We start from the raw sequence: 24,474 nt of genomic DNA, 5'->3' as shown, positions 1-24,474 counted from the left end.
TTCATCATATGATATACAGATTAATTTCATGTGCACACCATTTTAAAGGTTGATTTTCCCATAAATAGATGGCTTCTGATTGTCAGCTTCATGAACTCAATGTCTGAGTGATGCATGATGTTCCATTACCTAGAGCCTTCCACGTTTCTGTTTAGATGCTGCCTCATGTTAGATGCTGCCTCGTGCGAGCTGTATCGCACATTCTGTGACACTGAGACAGTGAGACATGGTGAGAAGGCTAAATGTGGAGAGACTTTTATGTGAAGAGAAAAGTAGTTAGGGTTTGTTTATTTTGTTTGCGGCTGTGGCTCATGTTTGGGTATAGTCTTCCAGTTTGACTGCAACAAAAACAACTTTATAACACTATTCTTGCCTTTTTTATTACCATTTAAGAAAAACACAAACAATGGACAGACATAATGCCTTTAAGTACACACCTGCTGTCAGAGATAAGGCCTTAAGTAGACGAGTTACCGCCCGTTAGCAGTGGTTACCCCAACACAAAGGAGGAGCTACAATCATCATTATGGTCTCTTTCTGAGAAAACAAACAGCGGCTGATGCTGGTAAATACGCACAGGCCCTTACCATAGCCCTATGTGGTTCTCAGCCACTACTTGTCTGGCCGGATGAAGATAGAATACGTTTTAGGAGTGTATGGATTTTATGATATCAAATAATATTGTGCATGTATGTGAGTCTGTATTATGCGTAGAGCGCTGGAATCTGACCTGTCCTGGTCCTCGCCCACGTCTCCAACAAAGCAAAGCAACTGACTTTAGAATGTTGCCTGAAGTCCACCAACACCGATTGGATAACAGACACCTTAATACGACAACAACTACTGAGCACCAACGGATGTGGCGCGCTGACCCGACGGATGCTGTGTTTGTCGGGGCAGTGGGCGAGGGCCTTGACACGTCACACTGCGGTGCTCTACCCAGAACACAAACGCATAACATGCATTTGGGTTCTGCGTAGAGCACTGGAATATCCATTATGATTTCTTCGATGCTATATATTGTATAGCATTGGAGATAACAGCCCCACCGCCGTGGGGGCCACTTCCTCTGACTGTGTTTTGCGTTGGTGGCCGGTGGCAGATGGCACCCCGATGTCCTGGTGGCTGGACCAGGCCGGGGAGAGGAGGACCTACTGGGGGGGCTTCTTGCCTGGGGTCCAGCAGTGCTCCTGTGGCCTGCAGGAGAACTGCCAGGACATGAACTACTTCTGTAACTGCGACGCCGACGTCAACAAATGGTGGGTGTTTTTTTCTTGTCTTACTATTTTATTTTTGAAATCTACGAAGATATTGAGAACAGTGGACCAATGTCATAAGATCACATCAGGAGCTAATAATATATTTACAGACATAATATGTATCTAATGATGTCTGCAATGATGGCGGGCTGCATTATATATATGTATCTATAAATAGATATATACATATATATATTTAAAAAATTATCTAAATTTCAAATATTAAAGAGAGTTCAGATAAATATCCTTTTGTGCCAGGTCTATTCCCATTTTGTTCCTATTCACGCATTAAAACTGATTGAAATCTCGCTCGGCTCATCTTCAAAACCAATTAATTATCTTATTCAGTCCCTCGCTCCCCAACACAAACACTGCCTTTTGCGACATGTCTTCACTGTAACTAACATCCAAAATAGCTTGATGGAATATAAAGTGTATGCAATGTTCCAACTGAAAAAACAAACAAACAAGCAAACACACAGTGTGATTCATTAGGGGCGAACTTTTGCTTCGGCCATTTACATTTCAAGGGCGCTTTTGGGTTCCTCTGGGATTGTTTCTGCCCACAGCCCTTTGTGATTCCTGACCTTGGTGTCAACATAAGCACGCTCTACCAAACACACACACACACACACACACACCCCCCACACACACACACACACACACACACACACACACACACACACACACACACACACACACACACATACATAGCTCTACAAACATTAATGTGCACACACTGACACAAACACACACAAACCTACATCACCCAAACATAGACACACACCGACAGTACATACCCACACATTATGAATGGCAGACTCATTAAGTGTACACACAAGCACACACACACACACATTATGCTTCCACACAAACACAAACATAGCATCAGACACACACGCACACACATACTATCGGTGACACACACACACACACAGCAAACATCGGACACTCACTCAAAGACACACATTGCGCATGGATGACAAACACATCCACACAAAGGCACAGACACACACATCACACACCCTTTTCTAGCCCTCTCCTAATCCCCCACATCAGCTTTCTTGGAGGAAGATAGCTTCCCTTGGCTGGTATAAAGTCGCAGAGAAGCAGCGATATTGATATTTATTATTGACCACTTCTTTTCCAATTTACTGCCCAGATTGTGTATTGCAGTATCCTCTGCCTCTTAATGTTGTGCCTGGGTTCCTCGAGTGCAGGATGGAAGCAGGAACTGAGCGTGTTTTCCCAGATGGTTTATATTACCCACGAGTCTTCCTCCTCTGGTTTTCATTACAGGTCTAACGACACAGGAGTGCTCTCCTATAAGGAACACTTGCCAGTGAGCCAGATTGTGATCGGAGACACAAACCGAACAGGCTCAGAGGCGGTGTACCAAGTCGGAGCTCTGCGTTGTTATGGCGACAGTAGGTGAACTGTTAAGAAAAAGAAAAAAAAAAAGCTTTTTTTCCTATGACTTCTTCTCCTTATTTTCCTCACTTTAGTTGTCATTACCAGCTGTGATGATTTGGTGCTGGTTGGTTAGCGTGAGTGTTTTGGACAAGTGTCAGTGTTCTTCCTCGCTTCTCTTTCAGCTAATTTAAATATCAGCGCTGCCGACAGGATATCAGAAACCATCTACCATGGGGTTCATTTTCATTTGCTTTCTCCTCCGCAGTTGTATGATTTTTTTCTTCATCAAAAGCATGTGACTTATTTAACATTTACATTCTGAAAATAAAAATCTGTATAGAATGGATTTGATTTACATTACTGCATGTCCATTCCCTAAGTATGAAAGGATCTTTCTCAAATTGATCGAGTAAAACATTGTTCATTCATAAAATCATCCATCACATTTTGGAAACAAAGCAGAATCTTTGCTTGAAAGAAATGGGGTCCCTTTGACCTAGCGAAAGCATCACTTAACTTTCAATTCATCTTTCCTTCATTCATTTTTTGATTCTCCCTTCAGTTGCCCTAATTTCTTATTTCTCATTATGATCTGTTATCCCCCTCACCACCTTTCACCTATTCTGCCCCCAATCTTCTTACTTGCCCAGTGGTGTTTCTGCAATTTACAGAGTCGACGTGGAACGCGGCCTCCTTCTACCAGGAGTCCTCGTACCTCCACTTCCCCACCCTCCAGGCAGAGCTGGGCTCCGACATCTCCTTCTACTTCAAGACCAGCGCCCCCTCGGGGGTCTTCCTGGAGAACCTGGGCCTCAAGGACTTCATCCGAGTTGAGCTCAGCTGTGAGTACAATTACACTTCTAAAACCTGACCCGCGATTTCCATTAAATCAAGCCCAGCCTCATTTAAACAAGCGTAGCATAGACAGATTTCGGTGGGCTCCCCACAAAGACATGCATGGGAATCATTATTGCTAGCATAGCAATTTATATAAAGTCATGCATTGCCAGCAAAGTGTTGGTGAAGCAAGCCATTAAAACAGATATTATGTGGAGCAGAACACCATGTTTGGATTGATGAGCTCGACTGATTGGATGGGAGTTGAGCTTGAAATACGGGATCCAGAAAGCTACTTAATGGGCAAGGTCGGTGCTCAGTAAAACATAGGAAATAAATTAGAAAGAAACAGTTAACGGGACACACATGGAGGACTTTAACGCACACACCAACTGCATATTAAATTCAATTTCATTTTGTCCAAAGGGGTCAAAAGGACATTCATTCTTTGTACTCCCATTTTAAAAAGCATTACAGAAACTGCAGTTTTTGTGTAATTCTTGCATCAGAAAAAAAGAGAAAACATAGTCTGGAGGTGTAATATGCAAGTCAATGGCATGTCGGTGGATCCTGCGGAGAATAATAAGACACGTCCAGATTGCTTTTGAGTTAAACCTGCACCATGCAACTTTAACCATCAGCAGCCTCTAGTGGCTTGAGTTGAGCTCCGTTTTCATTGATGTGTGGGGGTGCAGAAGCAGAAAGATTCCCTGGATGGATTTACTGGCGGGTGGGTATGTTTTATTACAAAACCTTCTAGTGAAGAAACTTTTTCATAGAGTTTCACTAGAAAAGCAACATAGTGCAGATTTAACCATCCACCCTATTTGACCTTCATATACTTTCACCCCCACCAGCTCCGTCGGCGGTGGCCTTCTCCTTCGACGTGGGCAACGGGCCGGTGGTTCTGATGGTCAAGTCCCACGTGCCCCTGAACGACCGGCAGTGGCACTACGTGCGGGCGGAGCGCGGCGTACAGGAGGCCTCGCTGCAGGTGGACCAGCTGCCCCTGCGCTTCCTGGAGGCGCCGGCCGACGCACACGTCCGCCTGCAGCTCAACAGCCAGCTGTTTGTGGGTGAGCACCCGCAAACTCCTCCGGTACCGCCGCACTGGCTGGTCTAAGATAAAAGATCAGATTAGATGGTGCTTGATTTAAGGCGGTGAGATTGAAGAGCTGTAATTTTGAGTGTCCTTGAGTAGCCATCTTTCGGTTATTAGAGTGAGATCTAATTTTGTGAAAATATACGTTTCGGATGAATGCACGCCTGCTACGGTATGAGACCGTTTTGACTTTTGGCCATCCCCCGCTTAATTTCTGACTAGTCTCTAAAAATCAGATTTAAGATAAATATCTATAGTCTGATGGCAGACGAGTTTAAATCTGGGGGAATTGGTCGTTTCAGTTTCCTCTGCTTTATTTTTGTTTCTACCTATCACTGCTGGAGGCTCGGATCTGTAAGGGTGTTATTGGCAAACGGAAATTTGGCCCGCAGTAGTAAGCTGAAAAAAAGCTTCTGGGAAAGGTTTCAAATAAACACTGTGCAGACTGGCCACTGTAGAAATACACGTATTAACTAATGAACTATTGACTTTTCTTTGGTAGAATATCTCATAACGAAGCAGGAAACAAGGCTTAACTCCACCCCTTTCAGTTGTCTGTGTCATCACCCCCAAGAAGTTCTGCTATAACATAGGACTGAACATAGGATCCGAGATAAATGGTTCAGGGAATCTATCTGGCCAGTTCATCACATACTCCACCACAGGTCCATGAATGCAACCCTTTGAAACACAAAGGAGATTATAAAGAGATAAGGAGCCAAGATGGAGGGTGTATTTTTTGGGGGGTTGTTTATTTTCTAAATCATGGTTTATTTTGCTCTCTCTCTTCAGAATGTTCAAATCATAACCACAGCAGCAGTGATGAATTTAAATAAGAGTGAAAACTACAAAAAAGTGAATATATTCAGTATTTCCACACTATGAGGAGTACTGGGAGCAAACTTAAAATGCAAAACATTTATGTAAAGCTTATTGACAGGTGAGGCAGACATTATTGAATGTAAATGCCCACATTATTGAAACTATGAATAATTTACCATATATTCTTAAGGGTCTCAGGGACAGTATCCGGTATTCTGCCTTTTTTTTAACTAAATATTAGACAATGTACCCTAATACAGAGTCTTATTTCGGGAATTTAACCCAAGGACCTTCCCGCGACACACATGATGCTATGTGTTGCGGTTATATTTTTTCTCCCAGTCTAAGACATGGCAGGGTGGCTGTTTGTTTCTCACCCCACCCGTGGTTACTCGTAGACATGGGGTGGCTGTTTGTTTTTCACCCGACCCCTGGGCTTGTCTCAGACATGGGGTGGCCCCGTGATACCCAGCGGGTGATGATATGAATTATAATGATGTTAAAGCCCTGCTTTTTTTCCACATTCCTTTTCATTACACACTAACTTTCTTGTTATGCCAACGAATTACACAGTTGAAGGGATTTAGAATTTTGCCATAAGCCTGCCAGAGATAGAATCTGCGGAGGCCATAAATTCAGATTTGTCATTCTTGGGCTTGGCTGTGCCCCTGGGCTATAACAGCTTAAAAGGTCAGCCCAATGCTTTACCCTAATAGATATTCTTCCAAATTTGCATACTTAGCCCTTAATGAGACCTCACATAGTTGAGTGCTTCCAGAGTCGCCTTCCAGAGTCTTACTTGATTTAAATCAGGGCTTATCGTAAATCCTCATCAGTGCAGACGGGAGTTATGATTATAAAGCAGTTATAGATGCGGAGCGGCACGCTGCCGGCCTCTAAAGATGACTAACGGCGGTCTCTTCTTGCAGGGGGAACGGCCTCCAGGCAGAGGGGCTTCCTGGGATGCATCCGAACGCTCGCCATCAACGGCGTCCACTTTAACCTGGAGGAGAGGGCCCGGATGACGCCGGGTGTCAGCTCCGGTTGCCCCGGTTACTGCAGCGGCTCCAGCAGCCTGTGCCACAACAGGGGACGGTGCATCGAGAAGAGCAGCGGCTACGTCTGCGACTGCTCCCAGTCCGCCTACGGGGGCCCGTCCTGCAGAGAAGGTGGGCCCACTTTATCATACTCCAAAGGTTTTTTTCATGGTTTTCTTTTGTGAAGCCAAAGCACATGGGATTCCATTGTTTTAAGGGAGCAAAGCACACAGTCGAGAGCAGAAAAGTAGCAGTAGCTGTGTTTTTTTGATCACTTTGTCTAGGACTGAAGTCTATTTTGAACGCAGACATTTGAAACATTGCTTTGGCCGGTTCCAGCATGGCCACATGCCTTAACTTTAACATTTAGTTAATCCAGCAGTGTGATTGAGATTAAGAATCTATTTTGCTAGAGAGGCAGGTGCTCCACAAAGGCAATGTATGCCACACTGCTTGAGGATAAGAATCTTTGGTATTTTCAGACTGAATTGACTGATGAAACCGATAATAGTGGCACTGAATAGCTGTTATCTAGAGTTTTGAATGCCATGTGTGGGTGGGTTGTGTTGGTCTGATGAAATCTAGAATGTTTTCCAACCTGGATACTCAGTTAAGTTTAGTTTGAAGTGAAATCAATAGATTAGCAGGATCACCCATCAATTAATAAATAAGGTCATCAGATTTGTGTTTCAGCTACATAGGTATTACGAAATTGCTACATGTCCATTGCTGTTTTATTCATCACAAATAGGCTGTTGCCTCTTTGTGCTGATCATGTATACTGGCTCCTCTGAGTCAGGAGAACCATTGCTGAACATAAAGCTCTGTGTATTCATTTCAACCCTTTAATTCTACCGCAGCATGTATTTTCCACTTCTTCTGTGTCAAAAATAAAAGGCAATCGGCGTGACACACACACAGACGGAACAATAACTGTATTACGGTGACGCCTCAAAGAAGACTCGCTTCCCGAGGAGAACACATTGACTTTTGGTACTACATTTATTCTGTATATTTGTATATTTTGCATTAAACTGGAGCCGCATTCAGACCTGGTAGCTTGTATAAAGATTGTAATTCAGTTGGATGGCAGGCACACCTGGCATTAAACATGCATTTTAACCTTTGGTCCAATGACTACTTTAGCACAGGTACTTTATAGCACCAAAACTCAAAATGAAAGCAGCCGCTCCATTCAGGCAAGCTGGTCTACCCTCTAAGTTATTAAGCACCAATTGAATTTCAATGTAAAAAAAAAAGAAGAAAAAATATGCAAATATATATATGCATTTTATGTAACATGCCAGCAATGGATTCACCCATCGCCTCACAGAATTTATAATGTGAGTCACGTTGAGTGGAGGTTTCCATGACAACGGACATTACGCATGCGAGGACTTTGGCGGTCACGGCGATCCTGGAGGGTGCAGACAGGGACACACGCTAGGGCTTGGCGATATACCGGTAGTAAAATTTATACCTGTATATTTTTTAAAGAGATATGTAGTTGAGACAATATCGCCATACCGGTATATTATATATTATTTTGATGTTGCCTTGCGAGCGCTATTTTATAAGGCCGACCGCTGCTCTCTGAGCCTAAAAGCCATGTTCAGCTGCTGAATCCCGCCCCTTACATTTACATAGTGTTCTCCCACCCACGTTACGCATCACAACAAACTTTGAACAAGAACATGGCGGACACGATGGTAGAGAGTACGGAACCCATAAAGGGACATGGTGTAAAAAAAAAATGTTTTTAACATTTCTCGTGAGCACGAGAAAGTATCTGGTGCCCACGAGAATGTATCTGGTGCGCACGAGAAAGTATCTCGTGAGTGGACGAGCGAGAAGAGCGAGCGGTAGCGTGCGTGTCAGTTTAGTGAAGTAATGAACGAGTCCTTTTGTGTGTGATAAAGTACCCAGCCTGTCAACAATCGTTGGCCGCTTCATTCCGACCATAGTCCGACCTATAAACAGACCCACTGCCGGTCAAAGTGAAGGGTGTTTCCCCCGAGAGAGCATCGGCCCTGGAGGGAACGTCTCCCCTGTGCTCCTTGGTCTGGGAGCTAACAGCAAGAAAGATGTAACACTAACCATCTCGTATTGGAGGCGGAGCGCAAGATAGTATACCTGCTCCAATAGTGCGAGATAAAAATAAAGCACATTAATTTGAATGATTTTAGCTTGTGTGTTATTTATCGCGGGCACGGGCACGCACAAGCTAAAATCATTCAGATTAATGTGTTTTATTTGTATCTCGCACTATTGGAGCACGTATACTCTCTTGCCTCCAACTACGAGGTGGTTAGTGTTACACCTTTCCTGCTGTCGGCTTTTTTAATTAATAATGAATAATATTTGATAATTCACCGTTGCGAAATATAATTGACCGCTGTCAAGGAAAACAAAGGATTTTTTGCCTCTAATGACGTCTTTGGTATCGCTCTGCAAGTAGTCCGGTAGCTTGTCAACTCCAGCGTCCTCGGGTGCTAAGCGACGTCAACGTCTTTGGCGGACTATTTCTCTGCTGATCAACACTACGAATACTGCTTACAAATAAATTGCAAAAAGACACGATTTTTTCGTTTAGGCAAGTAGCCGTGTAATAAGCGGGATAATGTTTAGAACGTCGTCGGTCATTAATTGAAAATAAGCCCCTTCAGGACGAAGCAAGACACCTCCGCTGCGCGTCGGTGGCCTGTTCGCCCTGTCTGGGCTTATTTTCCTGATAATCACCAGCGTTCTATACATTGTCCCTTACAAATCTGTTGTTAAAGCACAGCTGTGCTTTGTTGAGCAAAAAAAATAAAACTAAATCTAAATAAATGGTTGATGGTGGTGTGTAGTTTTAACTCCATATCGCCCATCCCTAACACACACGCCTTCACCTGCACCTCGTTGGCATCACATGACCAATCCCCTTCAAACGTGTTGAACATTGCATGTAGGCGTCTGTCTGGCGTTGGGTCTGGAAGGCCCAACGCCCTCCATGACACTAAAAATCATCTTTCGGTCGTTTATTTTACCACCCACACACCGTCGTTGACCTGCTTGTCCTCACAGCCCCCCCAGCCCCCCGCAGAGATCTACAGAGGTGACATGTCAGATGGACATGTTAAGAACAGAATCGGAATTGAAACATTCACGTCGGTTCGACGCTCTCACAGGATATCTCTTTAATTTTTTTTAGGAGGAACTGTCAAGAAATTGTCGCCTGCTGCCTAAAAGCGTTGACATGCCTATCTTCTTAAGGAGAGAACATGTTCTGATACTGTAGTCTAAAGATAGCCCGGGGCCACTGAGGTGCTGCTGAGAGGGTGAACAGAAGGCGAAACATGAGATTCTGATTCACGCTCCGATCTTCACTATTCAGGGCCCTATTTTAACGGTCTGAACGCAAGTGAGAAGCACCAAGCGCAAGTATTGTGGGCGGTTCTATGGCGATGTTGCTATTTTACCAGCGCAAAAATGACTCTTGCGCCCGGCGCAAATCTAAAAAGGGTTGGTCTGAAGTAGCCTGATTACCCGTAGGTGTGGTTTGGGCGTAACGTGCAATAAACCAATGAGAGTGCCAGCTCCCATCCCCTTTAAGAGCCATGAGCGCATTTGAATCTGACAAGCTGATATTTTGACAACGCGTCTGCAGTCTCGGATGAGACAGATGCACATGAATTTCAAACTTCAAATGGCTCAGTTTATGGCCAAATAATATGGCCTAATTCACACATGGAATAAGGTTTTCATCCACAACTTCAGAAATATTGAGTCCTCAAATAAATTTCGGCAAAGAAAACTTAACACACATATGATATGCGGTAACTGTGGTTCTATTTAATGATATACGCAATACATTATAAACATAGTTTCTTATCAGTATTGTATGCAATATGGTTATCGACTTGTGTTCCTAATATGCATGTGTCCCCCGTTAATATACATTGCCATGGACTGTATTATGCATTAGGTGTTTAGTTTGCGTGTGTTTAAACAGATGGACGCACACACACGCGCCCGCATTCATTGATTATTTTACACATACACACACGCGCGCCCGCATTCATTCATTCTTTTTAACACTCACTCGCAGTAAAACAATGTTTTCTCACGATCAAATACTCATCAATCCTAAAAGTTATGGGCATGTACACGATGTCTGTGTCAAGAAAATATGTGTTTGCTGTACGGTGTTTGCAGATGCATTGATTTAAAAGTACAACTTATTACCGCTGTATCAGCTGTTCTTTCCCAAATAATTTTCCAAGAATGTGTGGCTAGGTAGATGAGAGAAGCAAAGTGTATGTGCGAGGTGCACAAGCAACATTATGCATCCTCCTTTCGCCGAACCGCCCCTTGGGGCACGAGATCATTCCCTAATTTACCGACGCGTGGCGCAGGAGGGAAAAGAACTCTATGCACCAGTTGCAAACTAGCTACGACACATGCGCCAGTGAGAAAGTCAATTGCGCCGGATGCAAGATAGGGCCCTCAGTGTTTCTTTGCATTTGTGTTTGACGCTTATTTTACAACTTCCATATTTGTGAAGGAGTTGTGCCATAATCAAATTATCGCATACACGTCTGTGTGGGATCATCATCGGTAGCATACAACTCATCAACATACTTAATGCAATAACCACAGCCACAAGATCTACTGATTAGATGTTGTTTTTAGCTTATTTTTTTAACAAATATCGTGTTCAGTATTTGTTCAGTTCAGGCTGTACTCAGTGAAGGATCTATAAATGCAGACAGATAGAGTTATACATATTACAGATAGTGTCGGCCTTTGCTTGGCCAAAGGAGGTGTACAACCAATAATTACTGGTCTATGGGCCTCACTGTGTATTGACATGCCCATAGGCTGTTTGATAGGGGATACGGGATGATCCAGACCATATGATTTCAGTGATCCAGAGGTTTTCATCATACTGTCTCATCTCTTGAATCTCAAAGAACCCTCATGACCCTAAAGGGGACCTGCTTAAGCCATGTTAGGAAATGTTTGCGTTTGTGTATGTGTGTGGGCATGCGTGTGGGTGTGTGGGTGAGATAATTGTATTAGTTTTGTATTGTATTAGTGCACGTCCTGGCACTTAATGTACGCACTTATGGTATGTTGTACGTCCTTGCACTACACAAAAATGGTACATAGCATCGTGTAGCATCTTGTCCTAGCTATCTTTGTTGTGTATGGGAAATGGGTTGACCTAGCAATTGTTCTTCTGACAAATGTACTTTGTAAATCGTAATTGTAATTCGCTTTGGATAAAAGCGTCTGATAAAGGCCTTAAATGTAAATGTAAAGTCTTCAACTTCCATCTTCCTTCAACATGTACAAATACCTTTTTATATAGATCCTATTTGTGTTATTTATTTTAAATAATATACTGGATAAATATTTGCTCAGTTCAGCTGACGGCTGTACTGAACATCCTTTGTTTCCACAATGAGGAATACGATCTATGAAGACAGACTGGTTAGCAATTAGCCTACATATCATGTATGCCCTTGCTTGGCAAAAGGAGACATGACCATTGCAATAAAGCCCCCTCCCCATACAGTTGATTGAGCCTCTCTGACAATCGGCACGCCACAGGGCCGTTGACGATACGGGATCCAGTTTGATCCAGAACATACGATTCCTGCGATCCAGACGTTTTCAACGCTCTGATCGCTCGCTCTGAGAGCAGACAAGTTCAAATCTCAAAGAACCCTCAGGGAGATCTTCCTCAGCCCAGTTAAGAATTGTGCTCTTCCACCATAATTAATTCCTCCATGAATTGATCACAAAAAGAAGCCGTCCAAATGAGTTTGTAAAGATTTTGGATGTACAATTTTTGAATTAATCAATTCATCATGGAGGCTGACTAAGAAAAGGCTTTTTTCATATTTGTTTTAATTTTATCTGTCTTCATATTATTTCTAGGGAGCGTTGATCTCGACTCGGCATCAATGTGCCGTTGTGTCGCCTGTGTCAATGAAGTCATGCTTGCGCAATGCATTTCCCAGCGTGAAATAACACTCCTACTCTCCCACCACAATGACACATTTCCAAGTAAAACAGGATATCAAGGTGTGATTAACTTTGGCTTCCCGATTGGGAAGAGAAGGTCATCGATCTTCCAGGGTTTGATTTGCGATAGCAGTAGTACTTAGAGGATGTCCCGCCGGCGTAATCAATATTTTCTGTGGTTGGATTATTGGTAAAGCCCTGTGTGTGTGTATGTGTGTTTGTGTGTGTATCACCATGACGGAAAAAAGTCAGGATTAGTGGAAATAAGAAAATAAAACAGATCCATGGCTGTCCGCTGTCGTTAAAAATGTCAAGACTGATACCAGACGAGTTCAAATCTTGGTGAACGGGAAGTTTCTCTATCTTTAGGTTTAGTTTCGACCAATCAAGATGCTGGAGGCGGGGATCTGTAAGCTCTTCAATAACATCAGACACAAACTTGGGAAGAAATGGTAAACATTTCCAAATGCGAAGACAAGCTAAAATATTCTGTCTGGACACCAACTTTCTTTAGAGAAAGTGTCAGTAAAGTTTTAAAAGGTATAATAGGAATACATAAAAATCCCCTGATAAAAGCTTCATCCACACACACAAATTTAATCCTCTTCGAATATCACAAATCAGGAAACAAGGCGTAACCCCGCCCCTTTCATATTCCGGGGTCCTGCCAAGGTTATATGGCCAGGACTCCCTGGAAGATGAGATAATATACAGTGGGGCAAAAAAGTATTTAGTCAGCCACCAATTGTGCAAGTTCTCCCACTTAAAAAGATGAGAGAGGCCTGTAATTTTCATCATAGGTATACCTCAGCTATGAGAGACAAAATGAAAAAAAAAAATCTAGAAAATCACATTGTCTGATTTTTAAAGAATTTATTTGCAAATTATGGTGGAAAATAAGTATTTGGTCAATAACAAAAGGTCATCTCAATACTTTGTTACATGCCCTTTGTTGGCAATGACAGAGGTCAAACGTTTTCTGTAAGTCTTTACAAGGTTTTCACACACTGCTGCTGGTATTTTGGCCCATTCCTCCATGCAGATCTCCTCTAGAGCAATGATGTTTTTGGGCCTTCGCTGGGCAACACAGACTTTCAACTCCCTCCAAAGATTTTCTATGGGGTTGAGATCTGGAGACTGGCTAGGCCACTCCAGGCCCTTGAAATGCTTCTTACGAAGCCACTCCTTCGTTGCCTGGGCGGTGTGTTTGGGGTCATTGTCATGCTGAAAGACCCAGCCACGTTTCATCTTCAGTGCCCTTGCTGATGGAAGGAGGTTTTCACTCAAAATCTCACGATACATGGCCCCATTCATTGGGCCATGTATTCAGACGTTCTGGTCCCTTGGCAGAAAAACAGCCCCAAAGCATGATGTTTCCACCCCCATGCTTCACTGTAGGTATGGTGTTCTTTGGATGCAACTCAGCATTCTTTCTCCTCCAAACACGACGAGTTGAGTTTTTACCAAAAAGTTCTATTTTGGTTTCATCTGACCATATGACATTCTCCCAATCCTGTTCTGGATCATCCAAATGCTCTCTAGCAAACTTCAAACGGGCCCGGACATGCACTGGCTTTAGCAGGGGGACACGTCTGGCACTGCAGGATTTGAGTCCCTGGCGGCGTAGTGTGTTAGTGATGGTAGCCTTTGTTACTTTGGTCCCAGCTCTCTGGAGGTCATTCACTAGGTCCCCATGTGTGGTTCTGGGATTTTTGTTCACCGTTCTTGTGATCATTTTGACCCCACAGGATGAGATCTTGCGTGGAGCCCCAGATCGAGGGAGATTATCAGTGGTCTTGTATGTATTCCATTTCCTAATAATTGCTCCCACAGTTGATTTCTTCACACCAAGCTGCTTACCTATTGCAGATTCAGACTTCCCATGCTGGTGCAGGTCTACAATTGTGTTTCTGTTGTCCTTTGACAGCTCTTTGGTCTTGGCCATAGTGGAGTTTGGAGTGTGACTGTTTGAGGTTGTGGACAGGTGTCTTTTATACTGATAAGGAGTTCAAACATGTGCCATTGATACAGGTAAACAGCCTCTTAAAGAAGAAGAAGTTACAGGTCTGTGACAGCCAGAAATCTTGCTGGTTTGTAGGTGACCAAATACTTATTTTCCACCATAATTTGCAAATAAATTCTTAAAAAATCAGACAATGTGATTTTCTGGATTTTTTTTTTCATTTTGTCTCTCATAGCTGAGGTTTACCTATGATGAAAATTACAGGCCTCTCTTGTCTTTTTAAGTGGGAGAACTTGCACAATTGGTGGCTGACTAAATACTTTTTTGCCCCACTGTATCTCAATGCGACCTTCCTGGATAAATAAAGGTCAAATAAATGAATAAAATACATGTGCCGTCTACCCCCCAGAACCTCTTTAGTCGTGGGTTTGTGAAGCGGGTTGAAGTTCTGAAGACTGAAGATCAAAAGGGCGAGAATAAGGAGAACATGCAAGAATGTGATGCCCTGTATTGTTCTGTTATACCTCTGGCCATTATAGCACTATAAGTCACTTGACAACAGCATGAAATCACTACGCAATTGCAAGCATTTAACAATTGACGATTGGTTCATTCAGGTCAAAACCTAGAAGATTCTCCCTTATGCTGCTATCTAGACCTGTAGCCATTATGTAACCAAATAATACACAGGTGCACTGGCGTACATCATCGTAAAGGGTTTTCACGGTATTATGCATTTGTCAGAGCCGTAGTCTCCAAATGCTCTTAATTTCTGTAGTTTGTTGCCCTTCAACTCTGTTGTTTTCTTGACCTTTAACACTATGGAAGTACAGCACAATACAGGAAGTATTGTACAGCACCTTTAAGGCTCTGAATTACATCTTACTCTCTGAATTACATCTCAGCTGTCATAAAAGAGATAGTTTCAATAGCTGAAAATGCCTTAAGATATTGTATCGAAATTTCTCAACAACGGAAAGTCTGATCTGTGCTACACAAGTACTTAATGTTGGTCACCTAGCAACCATATGTGCCGTGCATCACACACAGGCCATGCTCTCAGCTCAACACTGCTTCCCATCTGGCAGGGAGAATTAATAACCCCTTGTGAATTAACTACCAGCCAGACCTGTGTTTACGGTATGCTGTTACTGAACCATTGTAAAAAGGGGTCTGTTGGTTATAGTCAGGGAAAAGTCCATTTGTGGAATGAGGTTTACTAGGCTCAAAAATCTACTGATTTCTGACTGAAAGAAACTGCTTCTCCTCCCTCCCTCCTCCCCCCCTCTTCCCCCCCCCCCCCTCCCCCCCCCCCCCCCCCCCCCCCCCCTCCTCCCCTCCTCCTCTCCCTCCCCCTGCGTTGCCATTCTCCAGAGGTGTCGGTGTCCTTTGACAGCGAGTCCTCGGTCACCTACACCTTCCAGGAGCCCTTCTCGGTCATGCAGAACCGGAGCTCGCAGGCCTCCAGCGTGTCCAGGGAGAGCAGCCGAGCCCGGGAGAACGTGGCCTTCAGCTTCCTCACCTCCCAGCGGCCCGCCATGCTGCTGAGCGTCAGCACCTTCAGCCAGCAGTACATTGCCGTCATCCTGGCCACTAACGGTACCTTCCACCTCCACCAGCACCACCACCACCTCCAGCCTGTCATCTGTAGCTAAGTCATGGTTGTAGTTTTAGGGCTGCGTGTTGCATGATGTGAATATGTGTATAATATCGCTCGTGCGAGACGTGGAGATACAGGGTCGAATTGCATTTATAACGTGATATGATTGTGATTATTGTACAAGGTGAGAGATCGATGGAATGTCGATTCCGTTTTTGCGCACACTGTGATGTATGACATATTATAGGGGATTTGTTCAGAGTTAAATCGAATGGCAGGAAATCACAGCCTTGTAAACAGTGTCTGTTTGTGTCCCCATGTGTGTGTGTGTTTCTTGTGCCTGTGTGTGTGTGTGTGTTGTGTGTGTGTGTGTGTGTGTGTGTGTGTGTGTGTGTGTGTGTGTGTGTGTGTGTTTCGTGTGTGGGTGTGTGTGTATGCATGTCCTTGTATATGTGTGTGCATATCCTTGTGTGTGTGCATATCCTTGTGTGTGTGTGTCCATTTGTATGTGCATGTGTGTATGCATATCCTTGTGTGTGTGTGTGTGTGTGTGTGTGTGTGTGTCTGTGCGCCTGTGTGCGTGTGCATGGCCGCGGTGGTGCAGGGTCTCTGCAGGTGTGGTACCGGCTCCAGGCGGACAGAGGGCCGGAGGTTTTCTGCGCCAGCCGCCAGAACCTGGCTGACGGGTACCTGCATCGGGTCCGAATCCACCGAGAGGGAAGAGACCTTTATGTGCACGTGAGTCCTTCATGTGTACGCACCCCTTTTCATGTGAACCACACATTGGAAGAATGAAAGCTACATCTTAACATATTGTGCAGCGGCAGATTGGGTGCAGGCTAGATGAGGGGTTGGACATAGAGTCTATGACCCCCAGCTACAAGGTTCTGGGTTCAAATCCCAATTGTCACAGGGCTTCCTCTAGGTACCCTCCAACAAGATACCCTTGAAGTTAACGGCATACCTCCAAATTCATAGGAAGTTGCTTTGGATGAAATTGGCTGTAAATAGTCAGGGGGAAATAATAAACAGGGGCTTCCTGTGGGTGTGGTTGATCGTGTTTAGAAGTGGTAGGGTGTTGAAGTGGGCGTGTTCGGGGAGATGGGAGGCATCGATTGAAAGCACTTTGAACATCCACAGAGGATTAAAGAGGACTATACACTAACCCTTTTTCCCATTTTCTTTTTAACCATCCCATTTGAGTTGAGAAAGATGAAAAGACTTGAGAAATATCGCTTCCATGTTAGAGGCCGGGGATAACAGAGAAGAGAGACATCTTGATGAATCATGGCTGTATATCCTTCAGACAGGACAGGCAGAGGCAATGGAAAAACATGTTAATAAGCAAAGAGCTCTGGGCAGCCAACCGTGATGGAAGGGGAGAGAGGGAGGCGGAAAAAAGCTCTTCACAGCCTTTTACCAGTTTGTTTTCACCCTCTCACTCATCCAGATTGACAAGGACACAGACCTCAGGTACAGTCTGTCATCCGACGCAGAGTTAATCTCAATCAAATCACTGACTTTGGGGAAAGTCACAGGTGAGGACTTGCGAGGAATGAACAGACATTTTTTTTAGTGATTGTGTTTTGAAATGATAAAATGTCTTAGAAATGATCCCAAGGTTGTATTCTTCCATTGTTTATTACTTTCAACAACAAAATTAAACCAAATGTAATGGTGGAAAATGAAACAAGACCGGCATACATTTATGAAAAAAACAATCTTATTTTCTGAGACAGTTCTGCTGTTTGTGTATGAGCCCGGAAAGGAAGCCTGCAAGTTATTATAAAACAGCACACCTTGAATGTTTAAAGCAATGCATTCACAAATATACCGACATGTAAGAAAAAACGGTGAAGCTGCTCAGTGCAGTGTTTGTTGAAACAAAAAACAGAGTTGGTGGGCTTTTTTAAAAATTCCTTGCGGTTGCTATGAGCTAATCAGCCTCGACCACTTTGCTAGCTCCCCCAATCGTGGATTGTTGTGCACTTCACGTTATTACTTTATGTATTAATCACAAGCTAAATGAAACTCTTAAGTGAATCACGCCTCATTTGTTGAACACAGACGCTCACAATAGCTCAGGGAATGAGCAAATCTATGCTAATTTACGACATCATTTGCATTTCAAAGCAATAGTTTTCCCATTTGCATGGGCAGGTGAATCGTGATTGGAGAACGGTAAACATCTGGATGAATATAGTTTGTCCTCTGAATGCTTCAGAGAAAAAAAAACACAAGAATCCTATAAACGCTTTAAGTTAAACACAAAGTGCCTTTTACAAAAAAAAAACCTGTACAAACAATTGTAAAGCAAACTGTAAAGCAAAATAACAAACAAACAAATATCAATAATATGCTGGCGTTCCTACTTCCATTGACTGCTCCATTAGCTGAAAACAAAGAGGGCGGAAGCACAGCTAAATTGGGGTAAAGCATTGTGGGGCTATTATCTGGGATCCATCGCGATAGCCATCCCAAGGTGAAGCTGCTCTCTATATTAAAGTGCTGCGCTCATTTGACTTCGCCAGAATAACAACACCAACAAGCTCTTATTTTATCTGTGATATGTACAAGCCAGCGATCAAAGCAAAGGCTTTTTTTACCTCCTTGGTTTGGGTTATGTCTCCCAGGGATTCATTAGGTTCAAATAAACGCCTGCGCCCGAGAAAGGCTCACTCTCGCAAACATAGTGGCCATAATCTATCCAAGTTTTTTGCGAGACATGTTACCCCTTATTAATTACCTCCATAGGGAAAATGATGGAAATAATAGATTTCATCCCAATTTTATTATGTATTCTCTTAAATCACACAGCACACATTTTGTTTTACCCTAAGAAATCCTCCATAAGGGGGACAGAAGCAAACTAATGCTCCTAATTAACAGATAAAGTTTGGAGAATGAGTTTGGGAAATGATGCTTGTACTTTAACAGACATGCGTACACCATTCATTTCATATTTGGAAATAGCATGCTCAAGTGCAAAGGTCAATATCTCAATACAGCATTATGCACTAAATCACTGATAGAAATCATCCACACATGCAAATTATGCTGGCTTCCTGAGCCACAAGATTCAAATCTACAATCTTAATATGTTTGCATTTAATGAATGTTGTTCAGGCATATTATTAAAATACACTTGGTCTGCTAAATGACTTAGGAGGACACATATTGATGTCCGATAAGGCAGACCAGAAATAAAATATACTGACACATTACTGAATTACTGCCAGTGCAGAACCAACTAATTGTATTTTAATGTTTTGCATCGCATTCATCACGAGCTAAATCAATAAAAGCAAGAGAAAGACATGCCAAACCTTTCTGTGTTCATTCTCATCGTTACGATCCAGGGCTTGACATCACCGACGCAGCGGTGAGACAGGCGGGTTTGAAAGGTTTCATTGGCTGCCTCTCCTCAGTGCAGTTCAATCACATCGCGCCACTGAAGGCAGCACTCCTCAACCGAGGAAGCTCATTGGTCAGTGTGCGCGGCCAGCTGGTTGAATCAAACTGCGGTGTGCTTGCCGACTCCAAAGTTTCAGGTAGGACGATCTAATGCTACATTGGACAGATTAGGATTTATCAATTTATGTTGAGTCCCAAATAACAGGTTATCGATATGGATATGAAAATGACCACTTGTATCAAGATATATGGCATTAAAACACTGACCTGACAGTGCTACTCATGTAACATACAAGTCATTGGAGGCACTTCTGATTTCTTCACTTCTCACTTTAGATTTTCTTTGGACTCAAGCAATGGGCGTTAAATAGTTAATTAAAATTTCCTTCCAAGTCAGACATTAAATAAAAATCTTACTCTCTGACTCTCCTCTCTATCACCAATCAACCTCCAAAGCATCCCTAGTGTGGCACGTTTGTCTGTTGTTATTACTGGGCTATGATCTGCAACATTGCCAAAACAAAACAAAATAATTGATGAATGAATCCATTTCTAACGACGTCGTCCCCTCCCTGTTTCCCAACACCGCCACGCCACATTTCTCAGAGACGGTCGACAGAGGCAAGGAACCATTGAGGAATGCCTCTCAAAGTAACTCGGCAGTAATTGGAGGTGAGTTTTCAGATCGGCGAGTTGTTAAAGCGCTCAATTGCCAAAATCAGTCTCCTGTGAAATAAGCTCTGGCTATCACTGCCTCTCTCACTCTCTCACTCCTTCTCTCCCTCTCCATTTCTCTCTCTTTCTATCTTATGTGCTCTCTCTCTCTCACGCTTTCTCTTTCTCTCTCTCTCTTACTGACATTTTCTTCCAAATACTGTGTGTCAAGTCAGGATAATGCGGTACTATTCAGGCGTTTGTGTGTGTGTGTGCGTGTGTGTGTGTGGGGGGGGAGGGGGTCAGGCCAAGCAATTACACATGAAGAGGATGTTATTTGCAATGTGAAGCAAAGAAAGATGCTGTAAATTGACTCAGAGTCACATTTGACGATTTCCAAAAAATGTGAACCCCTTTGTTTCAGCTCCAATTCAAACACTATCAGATACAAAAAGATGTGTTTTGCACATTGAGAGTTCTGGAAAAGAGGTGGGCAAGTTATCGCCATGGTTACAACCCACAACAGCTTTATGATTTTTTGTAGTGTATGAGAATTCTGTGTATGAGAGTTATAATGAGCTAAGTTATGTATAAAATGTGCCACAACATACTGTGGCGTATCAGTGGAGCTTAACCCTCTCTCGGACGCGGCCATCAACATCAACTGCCGCATAAGGAGCTCCGCACATCCACACACACTTTGCCACATGTTACCCTTTGACATCTAGGAGTACACTAAAAGGCACTTAGACATTATGAAAATAATGCCCCCCCCTGCATTTGGAGCAGAGTGGAACATTCACAAACTGTTGACAGGGAGTAGCGGAAACATACAATTTTCTCTAAATAACTGCCTTTTAAGGAGCAGCAACAAATTGGCATTGATTACTATGTTTGGGTTAATACAAGACATATAACCAGGTTTAAAATGAGTTCACCGCCCCTTGAAGTAGGAAACATGTTATGCCCTTGTTCCCTTTCAGTAGTTCCATTCAATAGCTCCTCCATTATTAAGGTCTTTCTGTGTTTAATAAAGCTCAGTGTTGTAGAATATATGTTATTGTGCAAAAGTCATTTTGTGTTTGCCATCTCAACACAAGTATAATTTCCGTTCTGACATGGCAACCAGAGACCCAATATGAGACCAATGAGGCGGCACCATCAGAACACTGGCTGGATTGTTCCACAGAAGCCTGAGCCAGATCATCGATACAAACAAGTTGTGTGTTCAAAGTAAACAACATTGTTCCAATAAAGAAGAGCATGTATTTATTAATCAGCGGAGTAAGCAAGCTGGGGAGCTTCGGGGGTGATCCCAGGCCAAAACAATAAACAGACAAGACGCCAAATTAGTTGCTTTGGCCAAATGCCCTGCTCAAAGACAAAGGTATACAGCCTCTGACACCTGAGCAGATAAGGAGACAACAAAGGCTTCAAATTAAAATGCAATGCACACCCCAGCCCCCTCCTTCCCTACAGGCTCAACATTGGTCTGTAGTAACTGAACCAAGATCCCATGCAGACATTAAGCTGAATGGTATAAGGATATTTTAGTCGTAATATCATAAGTAAGGTAAAATCAAACAATGTTATTAATCTGGCCATGCAATTCTCCAAAACAATGTAGGTTAAAACCAACCAGATTTATCAACCGATTTGTTGCTTAAAATCTGCCGTTCCCATAAAGGTCTGTCATTTTAGATATCACTGTTTGCATTACCGTAAGGGCGGTCTTTCATGTACTAAGTTATCCATCCCAGCGCCAGTTCAGTCGTTTGCAACTGGCAAAGAACTCCAGCTGTGCACATCATCTCTCCACTTATTCCATTCACAGCGTGCTTTCCTGATAACATGTGCACAAAGATAAACAGCCCTGTTTGTCGGACCTAGGGGGGTGGGCGAGGGAAAAGTGTGTCACGTCATGAGGGGACAGCGAAAATCGAGCGGTGAACTATACCGATACTTATTTTGCACCCTGCAGTACCGTGATGTAGTCCAGTGAGCTTTAGTTACGGTCAGGAAGTTCTGGTCAGGGGCCTGTGGTCAGGGGAAGCATACGGAAACGAGAGCAAGGGCAATCGGTCGGCCGCCGTCCTCCATTCTCCAAAGCCACACGAACGACTCGATGATTAAAGATCTCTGAAGCATGACAAAACACACTGCTGGGGAACAGACTCCTGCCCCCTCATCGCGGCTCCTCCTGAGAATGCGGGGTCCGCGCCCCCTTATGTTCCTGAGCGCACGGCCGCCGCTCGCTGATTTACTTTGATCTTCATTTCCCCAGCGCGGATCAATAAAGGTGTTATCTCAAGCCGTATGGAGGAGGCGTCCCCGTATGACTTGGTTGGTTGCGGCCGACGAGAGATGAGAGTGCGGATATGCGAGTGCACAGTTCAGATTGAAGGGAGGATTAAATATAATATCGACATTATTGCATGAGAGATAAAAGGGTTATGTGTGTGGGCAATAAGTGCTGCGTCAAGGCTCTTTTTGCTGCTCAGGTACCAAACCGTGTTTCCTGCCAAATTACACTTTTTGCGTCTTGCATGCATCCACAAGATCCACGTCACTGCTTCAGAGACCTCTGCATGACCCCTTTTCTTGGTTGCCCACCCACATGTACACAAAGACTCGCTTTCCTCCCAGTGGTTTGGCAATAAGTTGGTCCTTCTGGGCTGAGGTGTGTGTCAAGTAGTCGCCGATAGGTCGAGCTAGGGGGACAGGCTTAGTGTTTTGTTTTCGACACAAGCCACACATGATTGCGCATGGTGAAATCAAATCACGGTATTTTCAGTTGGTTAAGTTACACCCAAACGGCTTCTCAACAGTACATCTGAATGATTTGACATCCTTTTCACACGGATATATTGCTTTTTCAACCAAATACAAACACAGGCTAAAACCTGTGTTTTAGACCTGTGTACGTTTTTTTTTTCATTAGAAGTGGCTAGTGGATTGAGCTGAAGCTACAGATACAGCTCTATACGATTTTCCCACAGTAGGGAATGGGGGCAAAAGTGGACCAGAATAAAACCCATGCACCGAGAGCAATTCCCAGGGTGGATTGACTCATGGATGGGCACGTTTTTATAGTTGAGAAACGTTCTACTCGAGAACTTTTTTAATGGACTTAAAAGCAACCACAGTAGAAAAGTGATACAGTGCAGGTTTAAACATTGCCACGTCCATATGTATATATATATATTACATCCATGCATATCTCACCCTGTGATTCCCCCCCACTCCCAGGTGTGGTGACGGCGGCGGTCTTCGTGGCGCTGTGCGCTCTGGCGGTGCTCAGCCGCTTCCTGTACCAGCAGCGGGCGGAGCGGAGGAGCCTCCAGGAGAAGGAGAACCGCCAGGCCCTGGAGACGGCCTACCGCACCGAGCTGCACCTCCACGGCGCCGGCGTCAGGGACAACATGAAGGAGTACTACATATGACGGGGGGGGGGGACTCACGCCAGCGGGCACCGCCATCAAGCGCTCTGCCTCCGGGACCCCCCCCTCTCTCAGACTCACCGCTCAGCTCTCTTCCTCCTCTGGAAATGACCCGACTTTGAAGCCCCACGGAGGGAAACACGTCCGCAGACTTTCTCAGCAGGAAGAAATTAGACGGACGGACCGTTTTTGACGGTATAACGTGAGGGGGAGGAACAGAATGAGGGGAGGGAGGGAGGGAGGGGGTGGGGGATGGTGCAGGGGGGACATCTCCGATGTCCAGTGCCGTCGCCCCCCACCCTACCAACAACTGCTTTGTGACGTAGATTCTCAGTAGAACAGGTAATTTAGCCGGTGACATCGGTGTGCGTGTGCGTGTGTGCGTGTGTGTGCACGCCTGCCCAGCCAAAGCCGGTGCTGCCAACAGGCGACAGGAGGCATCTGCAGGTGAGGATTTGAGCCGCGAGCGACACAGACGTGTGGATCGGTGTCCTTCAGGTTCACCAGAAGTCCTCGGGGCCAGGTGATTGAAACCTATGAACGCTGCCAAAGGTTTGTGTGGCATTTCAGAGGCGAAACCCATCAGCTGGGCTTGGCCGGGACGTGGCAGCAGCGGTCCAGGGTGAGGCATTCAGTCTGAAAAACGACACGCCACCCAAATGGCCTTTGGAGGATGGAGCCCAACAAATACACAGCATTTAGAAAATTCTGCACCGCAGAGATGTCCAACGTCCAAATCACACTCGGGCCAATCAATTTCAATTCTTGTCATTCTTTTCAGAAGGAGCAGTTTCAAGCCACACGGGGAAATGTGTGTGGTGAATAGATGCATTTACGCATTGAGGAAGGAGTGCCAGGTCGATGGAAGCGACTTACCCTTTTTTTTTCGATTGCTTTTCTGTCGGCTGCTCCTGTCCT

General features: G+C 44.1%; 1 protein-coding gene across 1 annotated transcript in view; it reads left to right on the top strand.

Moving 5' to 3' along the window:
- Positions 1 to 23,559, top strand: part of LOC307073561 (contactin-associated protein-like 5) — a gene marked incomplete at both ends in the record, with an annotated part of 73,318 nt that extends 49,759 nt beyond the window's left edge. The window contains 11 exons of the mRNA XM_079733443.1: positions 1,103 to 1,259; positions 2,559 to 2,686; positions 3,344 to 3,514; positions 4,367 to 4,585; positions 6,363 to 6,602; positions 15,823 to 16,047; positions 16,653 to 16,786; positions 17,499 to 17,586; positions 19,408 to 19,599; positions 20,069 to 20,134; positions 23,366 to 23,559. Of these exons, the coding sequence (XP_079589569.1) occupies positions 1,103 to 1,259; positions 2,559 to 2,686; positions 3,344 to 3,514; positions 4,367 to 4,585; positions 6,363 to 6,602; positions 15,823 to 16,047; positions 16,653 to 16,786; positions 17,499 to 17,586; positions 19,408 to 19,599; positions 20,069 to 20,134; positions 23,366 to 23,559 (1,814 nt within the window). The remainder of the gene's footprint in view (positions 1 to 1,102; positions 1,260 to 2,558; positions 2,687 to 3,343; positions 3,515 to 4,366; positions 4,586 to 6,362; positions 6,603 to 15,822; positions 16,048 to 16,652; positions 16,787 to 17,498; positions 17,587 to 19,407; positions 19,600 to 20,068; positions 20,135 to 23,365) is intronic.
- Between the last annotated feature and the right edge of the window lie 915 nt (positions 23,560 to 24,474).

The sequence above is a fragment of the Pollachius pollachius genome (assembly GCF_949987615.1).
Source record: "Pollachius pollachius genome assembly, chromosome: 3".
Classification (NCBI taxonomy): Eukaryota; Metazoa; Chordata; class Actinopteri; order Gadiformes; family Gadidae; genus Pollachius; species Pollachius pollachius.
This window is presented reverse-complemented; position numbering and strand designations above follow the sequence as displayed.